Source organism: Petaurus breviceps, unplaced genomic scaffold (assembly GCF_028583685.1).
Source record: "Petaurus breviceps papuanus isolate PSGF00001 unplaced genomic scaffold, PetGlider_PUasm1.0 98, whole genome shotgun sequence".
NCBI lineage: Eukaryota > Metazoa > Chordata > Mammalia > Diprotodontia > Petauridae > Petaurus > Petaurus breviceps.
In genome coordinates, this window is record NW_027187460.1 from 24,842,108 (window position 1) to 24,852,557 (window position 10,450).

The 10,450-nt window shown below is 43.7% G+C and overlaps 1 protein-coding gene across 1 annotated transcript; it reads right to left on the minus strand.

The window, feature by feature from the left end:
• Positions 1–4,797: 4,797 nt before the first annotated feature.
• Positions 4,798–10,246, minus strand: MYC (MYC proto-oncogene, bHLH transcription factor). Its single transcript, XM_069081323.1, has 3 exons — positions 9,662–10,246; positions 6,980–7,766; positions 4,798–5,707 (listed from the first exon to the last, which is right to left on the minus strand). The coding sequence occupies exons 2-3, from the start codon at positions 7,755–7,757 to the stop codon at positions 5,145–5,147; spliced, it is 1,341 nt and encodes a 446-aa protein (XP_068937424.1). The 5' UTR covers positions 7,758–7,766; positions 9,662–10,246; the 3' UTR covers positions 4,798–5,144.
• Positions 10,247–10,450: the final 204 nt, after the last annotated feature.

The window sequence follows — 10,450 nt, forward strand, 5'->3', positions numbered from 1 at the left end:
TTAATCCTGACTCTTCAACCAGTGTGTTAGCTATCCCTTCTATCTTTTTGTTAGATGATATTTTGGCAATCATTCCATCTATATCCTTACCCACATCACTGAAAACATGTTACGTTGAACAAAGTTGATCAGATAACTGGATCACTGCTAGAATCCTGTTTCAAGGTTGACATTAATGACTATTCTTTGAGTCCAGTCATTGAGTAATTTCTAGTACCATCTGAATACGCTGTCAATCTTGGCTATAGGGATAGTATGGGAAACATGCTCACAATTTCCTAAACATTTTTTTCCATTCATTTATCTTTCACACAGCTAACAAAGTGATTTTCTTAAAACAAAGGTCTGACTGTGTCACTCCCTTACTCCATAAACTCTAGAAACTTGCTAGGAACTTCAAGGAACAGACAAAATCCTCTGGCATTTAAAGCCTTCCAACAGTCAAATCTAACCTTCCTGGTCTTCTTATATATTATTCCCCTTTATTCATTCATTCACTGACCAACCAAACTAACTTTCTTATTGTTCTTCATATAGAATGTTCCATCTCCCCATTTTTCTTTTCTTTTTCTTTTTTGTAGGGGGGAAGGCTAAGCATTTGGAGTTAAGTGACTTACCCAAGGTCACACAGCTAGTAAGTGCTAAGTGTCTGAGGTCGGATTTGAACTCAGGTCCTCTTGACTCCAGGGTCTCATTTTTCTTTTCAAAAAAATTAAAATTTTTTTTCATTAAATATTTCCCAATTTCATATAAAAATTTTTAAACATTCATTTAATGAATTTTGAGTTCCAAATTCTCTTCTTTCCTACTGCCCCTTCTCCACCAACTGAGAAGGCAAGCAGTATGATATTGATTATACATTCTACTCTCTTTTTTGCTAGCCATCCCCCTTGCCTGGAATTTGCTGCCTCATCTCCATATTTCTGAATCCTTGGTTTCTTTGGAGATGCATCTTGTTTCATCTTCTCACCTCATTTCATCTTCTACATAAAGCCTTTTCTGATCCTGATAGCTGCTGCTTCCTTCCCCCCAACATAATTACCTTGTTTTTATTTTATTTCTGCCTATATAAGTACATGATGCCTCTGCTGATAGAATATAAGTTTCTTGAAGGCGAGACCTAATTTTGTCTTTAGATGTCTAGTGCCTAGCACAATTCCCAATACCTACTAGATGCTTAACAGAAGCCTGCTAATTGATGTCTTTATCTATATTAGTCTTCCTAAATTTCTCAGTCATTTCTGTCAAGTGTCATTTCAAATACTACTCAGTGATATTCATATACCACAATTTTATTTCACTAGATAGAATATTCCTCACTTTTTGATGGGCAGGGTAGGGAGGGGGGCCTATGGTTCCATAGTTTTTGTGGCCAGTTCTTGTCTCCTTTATTTCTCTCTGTCTTTCTTAGGATAGCCATCCTATGTGTAACAACTTCATAAAATGCTTTATAACCTTAAATGGAGATTGAGCCCATGCTGTCTATGAATGAAAACAGCAGTAGTTACAAACCTGCAAATTCTGGGATGCAGAAAACATTATTACTTGGCCAGAAAGACCTTGTTTTTTTGCTGAACCAAAAAATTCTACTCACCCTTCCCTTATCTCATCTCTTGGCAATTTGAACTTAATAGATTCTAATTTTTAAAATCAGTTATTTGATTACATTTCTTATCTTTCCAATTAGTAAACTTTGTATCTACTTTAAAAAAAAGTGGTTGCATTTGTATGTATGTACTTATTAACGTGTTTTCTCCCCCACTAGAAATGTGAGCTATTCATGAAATATTAAATGAACTTGAAGAAGGCCTCTAGGACTTTGGGTGGCTCTATGAAGGATTCAGAAAAAGACACAGACAGGAGTTGCACAGGATGAGAAATATGCACATATATATTTTAATGACAGGGTCAATTATAGGCTCCTGAATTCTCCCTTCAGGGAATACCTACCTCCATCCCAACTCTTTTCTTTTTACCCAAGAAGTAAACACTATGAATTCCTGTGTCTACTTCCTATCTCTTTTCTTATTTAAACATGGCAAACTGTTCAAAATGGGGAAAAACCTATAATTCCAGGGGAATAAATTGCCTTCAGGAGGCACTATGAAAACTGTTTAATAACTTAATACTTTAAAAAATGGTGGTAATCTGTTTCTCCAAAATGGCAGCAAAATACCCAAACAACCCCTTCCTCCCCCCCCCCCCCCCAACTTCCTTCCTTCTTATACATTCCATCACTAGGCCAAACTGGCTCAGGAATCTCCCTGGGGTATCCCATTAATTTCCAAGCTATTTCACAAGGTATGTACATAGTCATTTTAACTCTCTCCCAGCCTCCCCTCTGACTCTTTACCTGGCCAAGCCTTCAGTTCTTGATTATGGTTACATACAAAGGATTTCACAATTTTTATAAACCCCTAGGATTCTGAAGTAGCTTTAAGGGCCAGTTTGTATTATGGTCAAAGTCAGCCTTGCCCTTCTGGCAAGAAATTGGCATTTGGCCTGTAGTAAGACCATTCCCTAATTGGGTAAAATAAAGATAGGCTTATCAGGAAATTGGAACACTTCCCTATAATTAACAGAGCCAAGATCTGTTTCCACCAAGTGTTTTCCTGATGGCTTAGGAGAAGTAGTTTTCCTAGTGAGGAATTTTTCCCATTTTATTGGCTAATCCTCAGTCAATGATAAAAAAAATGACACCTGCTCCCTTCTATACTGAGGCACCTTTGTTTTATATACAGGTCAACACAGGGGAGGAACCAGGCAAATTGTGAGCTGTTAAAGTAATGTGCCCTAGTATAGACACTTTCAACTGCTTATAGAGAATCTATTGGTTATGATGCCCTTTGAATTGAAAATATTCCAAATTTAGAGTTAAATTTCAACCTCAGAGGTCACTTATTCCAACCTTCCCTCATTCTGCATAAAGAAAATGAGAAGTTAACACATTTAACAGGAAGCAGAAAAGGAGATTTGACTAAGAATCTGGTGCTTTCTTTCAGTGGTACCATGCTATCTGTCAAACTGACGTGAGACTTGGAACCTTCATTGGTGGAATCAATGACTGAAAGTTCAGAAAAAAATTATTGAAATATTTGAAGGATGTTATGAAACCAGGAAAGAATGGTAATTATCCATCTGAGCAAGGGAAAAGGTGATTGCCATCTAGCACTGGTACACGGGACTTAGGAGGCCCTTACTACATGCTTGCTTCCTTGATTGACAAAAAGAGAAGCAGAGTTGAAGATAAAAATGAAAGTCAAGAAACAATAGCCCTGAGAGATAAGGGTAAGCAGGCCATATAAACAGTACTTAGTAGGGTCTAGCACTTAATGTGATTGATTCATTGATTAAGTGAAAAGTGAACCTCCAGAATTTGATAATATCACTTATGAAGGAAGGAAGACTAGGTCTTCTAGTCCAAATCCCTCATTTTACCATTTTATTTATGCAGAGGTAAATGAGGGTGTGATTTGCCCATTATCACACAGATAGTGACTAAGGCTAAATTTGAACTCAGATCCTCCTGACTCTAGGGATGGTGCCAAATCCCTTGTTTTACAAAGAAGACTGAGGAATGGAGAGATGTAAATACTAATCCTTGATTAGCATTTAAAGAGCTAAACCCATACCATAGGTGTGTTTGGGAAGGTGGGGACGTTTTACTTTTTATCAGTCATTACTCTAAGGTATGTGACTCTAACTACAATGTTTTTTAAAATTAGATTTAGTCTTATTTGCTCAATCAATGAAAACTCAGACAACAATGAAGCATAGGTAGGGAGAATAGTTGACATAAAAGGGTTGAATACTAAAAATATCCTGATTGTTAGGGTTACTAAAATGATTAGAAGTGTATTCATTCAACAAACATTAAGTGCTTGCTTACTGGGTTTCCCTCATGGTCTTCAGGCAAAGGCTGGGTTGGATGACCATTTAGATCCTCTTGTCATAGAGGGAATGCTTTTTCATATATGTATGGCCTGGACTAAGTGGCTATTGAAATCCTCTCTAACTTTGGAATTCTGAAAACTGTCAATTGTCATTAAGTGAACCCTGAGATGTGGGATTTCAGATTAAAGTTAACCAGAAATTTTTAACATTAAGGTTACCTAATCTAGTCCTCTCACTTTAGAGATGAGGAAACTGAAGACCAGAAAACATTAAGTGACTTACCTAAAGTAACATACCTGGCTTTAGTGGGAAAAGCCAGGGGTTGAACTCAGGAGTAGGTGTCCTTCAATACCAACAATTTTATCATCTGAATCTTTTGAACATGACACTTAAGTCATAGGTGTTTTGTTTCGATGTTTTCTAGCCATCATTCCAAAGTGCTTCAAAACTGCACTTAAAACTGCTCACTCAGAAGACTGCTTAGGCAATATAAGATACCTAGGATGGATTTATCTTCTGGGGGTTTTATAAACTCTGTATCTATTTTTTACTAACTAAATTGTAGGACCTCTTTTCATTTAAATAGTTTCATCCCTTCAAGCTCTACTTTATTCTTTGCTCCTTTCTTTACCAATCACTATTAGCTCTTCAGCCCTGACAACCAAGGGCCCCTATGTTTTGACCCATTTCAGAAAAGAATACCAAAGTAGTTCTAGTAGAGGAAACCTCTGAATAGGGTCTCAATTTATCCCCTCCTTTCCCCCACCCACACCTCCACTTCACCATCACACTGCCATTTAGAATCAGAGGTGGGATTAGAACCCAGATCTCCAGATTCCTAATTAGGAGGCCAAGGTATTTATATCAATAGCGAAAATACAGGAAAATAGCAAAAAACGCTACTCAGGATTTGGCGAAATTATATTTGCCAAATATTTATTTTTTTCTAAAACGCAATATCAAAATCAATTTTAAAAAGGAAAATGTACTTAAATAAAAAAAAAACAATTGATATAATACATTGGGGAGGGAACTTAAGCATAAAAAAAGTGTTCTCTATGCACAAACTGAGGCAGTTTAGAGGTTATGGTCAAACTTTTCAGTTCAAAAATTTGGCCAAGGTTGTGTAGTTGCATGTCATGCAATGGCAAAACTGTTCATATTTAATTAATTTTTGCCTTCTACAGGATGAACCTTTAAATGAGTCTTTATGAAAACAAATTAGAAAAGATTCCACCCGCCTTTATAACTTATGCACAAGAGTTCTGTAGCCGTTCAAGTTTGAGTTTCAACTGAAGTTGTTCTTTCCTCAACAGCTCACTCTCTGTCGACAATTTTTGCTCCTCTGCCTGGATAGATATGATATAAGCTGTGGCCTTTTTGAGGATGACAACTTTGGGTGCCTTCTCATTGTTCTCTAACTCAGGGATCTGGTCTCGCAAGGCGAAGAAGCTTAACTTAAGTTCGTTCCTCCGCTGGCGCTCTAAGACGTTGTGTGTTCTCCTCTTGTCGTTCTCCTCAGTGTCTGAGGACCTGGGGCTGGCACATTTTCGGTTGTTGCTAATTTGTTTGAGAATTCTGCCACTGTCCAACTTAATCCTCTTAGCAGAGGGATAGTCTTTCTTTGTGGAGGGGGGTGCAGCATAGTTGTGCTGATGGGTGGGGACATGACACCTCTTCAGGACTAGGGGGCTGTGGGGAGGTTTACTGTGGCCTCCAGCTGTGTGGGAGCCTGATTCTGATCTTCTTGTAGATGGCTGCCTCTTTTCCACTGTAACAACATCAATCTCTTCCTCATCCTCTTGTTCTTCTTCTGAAAGACAACAAATAGAAATCATATGGTTAACAATTTCTTCCCAATGACCATACTGAAAAAAGAGATGTGAAAGCCCTTTGGTTAAGCTCAAATTCAAAATTAATTCATTATTTGAAAGTGGAGTTCTCTATAAATAAGGGTGCATTTAGTCCACAAAGATCACATCATGTCTTCTAAAGGCTCATTCATTCATCCTTCTCTCTCACCATTCTCTTAACTATGATGAATGTTTTTAAAAGGGTCTGACTGCCCCAGGAACAGCAGCCAAAGTGCAGTATTTGGTAGGTAGACTTTGTGGATACTGCCAAACGTGATAATAGACAAAGAAAGGGGGATGTGAGTAGAGGTAAAGATTAAGGACAATAATTCTCAAAAGCTAATCTTCTGCAAGGGAAGGCCAATGACAATAGGGGTTACAGCAAAGACAAGAAAATTATAATTTACCAGAATACCAACAATGATGCCAATTCTTACCTAAGACTTAATGAGGTTTTGGACACACCCAAAGCAAAGCATTCTCAGCACCTCCTATTTTAAGGGGACTTTATGAAGCACCCTTTGGGCAGTGCAAATGATAACAGCACCTCCCTACTTTACGGGAAGTGGAAAAAAGAAAAAAAAAACCCTAGCAATTATGCCAAAAGTTCTGAGTCGGGAAAGAAAAAAGACCGGGGAATTGCTTTTTCAAGTTTTCGAAATAGGCTGAGAATATCCCAACTTCCCAGCCCATTCAAACTTTAGTCACTTTCACTAGCACCACCCAGACTGCTGCCCCTCCCCCCCTTAACCCTTACCTTCCCAAAGTTTCAGAGGAGGGTAGATTAGAGTTGCAAGGGAAGGGGAAGGGAATAATTTATTAAGACAATAGAAAAGGGAGATTACCTCTCCTCTTACAGATCCTTCTTAACTCCTCCCAGCACAGTATTTAAAGTGCATTAGAGAACTGAGTAAGCTGGAGGAGGGTTGAAAGATAAATCGGGTTAGGAATGAAATTCCTGAGGGGCGGAGAGCAGACCAAAAAAGGTCCTGGGGGAAATCGGAATGTTCAATTTTACCTAGACCTAACCTTCAAAATTTCCTGTCCCTCCGGCTTTCTTTAGAGTGTAGTCAAACCGAAGTTATAAGAGTGTTGAAGAATGTTAGGGGGTCCACGGGTCGACAATTTAGGGTCCAGAAAATAAGTAGGGTCATCATTTGCCCCAGGGCAAATCTAGCAACCACAGGCACAGGCCATCGAAGCCCAGTCCCGGGTAAAGCAGTTCAGCTTACCAGAGTCGCTACTGCTACTGCTGCTGCTGCTGCTGCTGCTGCTTGTGGTGGGTGGTGTGTCCTCACAGAGTGCCAGGGGTTCTGGGCTGGACCGGGGGGAGGAGGCCACCGAGGACATCATGGAGGAAGAGGTAGAGGACGAGGAGAAGGAGGAAGAGGAGACCGGGGAGGTACATCGCTTGGGCGAGCTGCTTTCACTGAGCGGGTAGGGGAAGACCACAGAGGGGTCGATGCACTCAGAGGCCGCAGTGTGCATGTCTTGCAAATAGAGGCTGTGCGTCGGGGGTGCGCTGTGCCGGGGGGCCCAGGAGCTGTCTTTGCGAGTTGCCTGGTAGGAGGCAAGCTTTTCGGAAACCAGCTTGGCCGCAGCCGAGAAACCGCTCCACATGCAGTCATGAATGATGATGGACTTGACGAAGGACTCGTCGTCCGGGTCGCAGATGAAACTCTGGTTGACCATGTCACCCCCGAGAAGTTCTGTCACCATCTCCAGCTGGTCAGCCGTGGAAGGCACTGAGCCACCTCCCCCTCCGCCCCCACCCCCGCCGCCGGCGGACGAGGACGAGGAGGAGAGGCTGGAGCGGCGGCTCGGAGACAGGGGAGGGGTGGGCAGCAGCTCGAATTTCTTCCAGATATCCTCGCTGGGAGCGGGCGGCTGCAGCTCGCTGTGCTGCTGCTGCTGGTAGAAGTTTTCCTCTTCCTCGAAGTAGAAATAGGGTTGCACCGAATCATAATCGTAGTCGTAGGTTTTGCTAGGGGAGCTGGCACTGAGGGGCATCTTGCTTGCCTGGAGTGGGGAGGGGGCACACACAAAGGAGGGGAAAGAAGCACACAAGGGAGACAAGAGTCCGAGTTAATCTAGGCTCTGCTTCCAAGGAGAGCGCAACGAGCGCAAACCCTCCGACCCCCAAGTAAAAAGTACACAATGCATGGAATAAAATAAAGCCCCTTCTCTACAACCCAGCTCACGCACGGACACGGCAAGCTGCGGTCGCAGCGCCAAGTCAGCTGCTCTCCCTCAATTAACCCGGGCTAAGTTTGCGCCAAGATCCAGCGGGTGGCAACAGTTTGCGCCGGACGCCGCGCGGGCACAATGGTGCACCCAGCCCCGGGGATTCAGTTCACTCCAGGAAGGAGAAATCCTCCCCGTCTCCTTTAGAGGACTAGGGGCGGGGAGTTGGGGGGGGGGCGGGGGCGGGAATGGGATCCAATAAAACCGTATACTCAAAGTTTTGCGCCACCTGAAGGAAGAAGGAGAAAGGCGCGGCGGGGCTGGCAGCTGCATCTCCGGCCCCCTCCTCCTTCCCTCCCTCCCTCCTTTCCCTCTCCCTCTCTCCTCCTCCTCCCCGCCCCCGGCTAAGGGGCTCCCCTCAACTCCCTTTCCCATTCCCACTAAAGCTCTCGCCGGCTTCTACCCTCCTCCTACCCCCGCCGGCGCCTCCTCTTATCCGATCTTCTTCCCCGCCTCCTCTCAGCACCCCCCCCTCCCACCCCATACCCCCCAACACTAACTAGCTTTAGCCGGCTTCTCTCCCTTTCCCAGCTTTTCACCCAGAGCAGTCTGGGGATGGGGGGTGGGTGGGAAGGAATTAAAAAAAAAAAAAAAGGAAAAAAATTGTTTTATGTGGGGTGATAGTGTCCTTTCTCCCCACCATCCCATAGGGGGGTGGTGGTGGTAGTGGGTTAGCAGCTGTTCTGGAAAAGCATTCAGTCTGCTAAATCTCCCCCTTCTTCCCAGGTCGAAAAAGCAGGGGTGGGGGGAGAAACACGGGGGTGGCGGGATGAAAAGAGTCGGCTGGGAAAGGGATTCACCCGGTTTTTCCCAGAGCAAATGATTTCCAGGAGTTCCGCACATCCATCCCAAAGCCGCCTCTTTCTTCCCCCACTCCCCCTTCCCGGTTTGTTTTAAATAAGTCTCTGGACACCTTTTTAAAAGAGCCGAGTTCCAAATGCTTAAAAAGCGAGAGAGAGGGAGTGGAGGAGGAGGAGGTGGGTGAGTTGTTAAACGTAGTTTTGGATTTGCCGGTCTGGGGAGAGCCGCAGTATCAGTCTGACTGTCAGAAATGCGCTAAGCCGAAATTTAAATACCCTCCTTTCTCTCAGCAAGAGTCAGGCTGCACAAAGCTCTCTGTCTCTCTCTCTCTCTCTCTCTCTCTCACACACACACACACACAGACGCAATATGTAATTCCGACTAGAAGGCTAAAGAGCTTTATGCCCAAAGCTATTACTCCCCAACCGACCCCCTCCAACAATACCAAAGAAAGAAAAAAATGGAAAAGAAAAAAGAGGGAAAGAAAAAACCGAAAAAAGACAGGAATGCCCCAAAACTAGCTTGCTTCTATACATACACAAGACATGTCCAAATGTCGAGACGATCTGGAATGCAACACACACACACACACACACACACACACACACACACACATACACCCGCTACTTCGACTGTCTCCTTCATCCTGACAATTCACCCCAAATCTTGCTCTGGGTTCTCCCAGACACCCCTGACTTCAATAAGGACCACTCTTTTCCCAAAGTGTCACCAGAGGAAAGAAGGCATAAAAGGGAGAAAAGGCACCCCCACTCAAAAAAAAAAAACAACAAAAAATCAGGCAGGGATTCGTTGTTAGCTAAATATTAAAAAAAAAAAATTAAAGAAATAAAATAGGTTCTTGTACTTACCAAGAATTCAGCCAGTCGAGGGGAATTCAAGTCTTCTTCGGGAGGGGTGAATCGCCTTTAAGAAGAGAGGACCGAAGTCTATCAGTACAGAGACAGAATCCACTCTCCTCTGCCGGAGTCTTTCTCCCTCTGTATTGTAAGTTCCAATGCAAGTATTCAAGTCTCAATGCAATACAAAGTTTCTTCGTTGCAGCAGTCAGCGGCAGAAGGGGGGAGCGGGCGGGGATAAGAGGGAGGGGTAGAAAAGGGGGGGAAGGCTAGTAGAAAGAGAAGATCCCCTTTCTCACTCTCAGCGCTCCCCTCTCTCTTCGCTCCCCTGCCTGTCTCTCCTTTGCTGTCCTATTCTATCCCACTCTCCCGTATTGCTGGAGAGACAGTCAGATAAAGCGTCTAAAATCGGGCTTTTTATACCACCAAGGCCAGATCCATCCGCCTGTCTTTCCCGCCAAAGCCAGGCTTTCCTAGTACGGGAGAGATCCAGGAGGAGGAGGAGCCGGAGGTTCTGCCCCTGTGGCCTTAGCCACTGCAAATAGACCGGGAAAGCTAGCCCCAGTCGGGTCAGGGACCGGGAGACAGGGGAAGAGCTAGACTGGGGGGCGCCGCTGCAGGCTTTGAGTCCAAGCTGAGAATTGCTGCCAAGGGGTCTTCCGCCCCAGAGACCCTTGCATTATAAAGCAGAGGTGGGCGGGGATTTGCAAGATGGGGATTTTTTTTCTTCCTCCGCTTTCCTTTTTTTTTTTTTTTTTTACACTGCACTGCATTGAACAGAGTAGGGGAGGGGCCATTTCG

Excerpts from the sequence above, each read along its gene's own strand:
- MYC (XM_069081323.1), bottom strand. The coding sequence starts at position 7,757 with ATGCCCCTCAGTGCCAGCTCCCCTAGCAAAACCTACGACTACGATTAT. Across the intron at positions 5,708-6,979 it reads CAGTAGCAGTAGCGACTCTG|AAGAAGAACAAGAGGATGAG; the intron begins GTAAGCTGAACT and ends GTTGTCTTTCAG.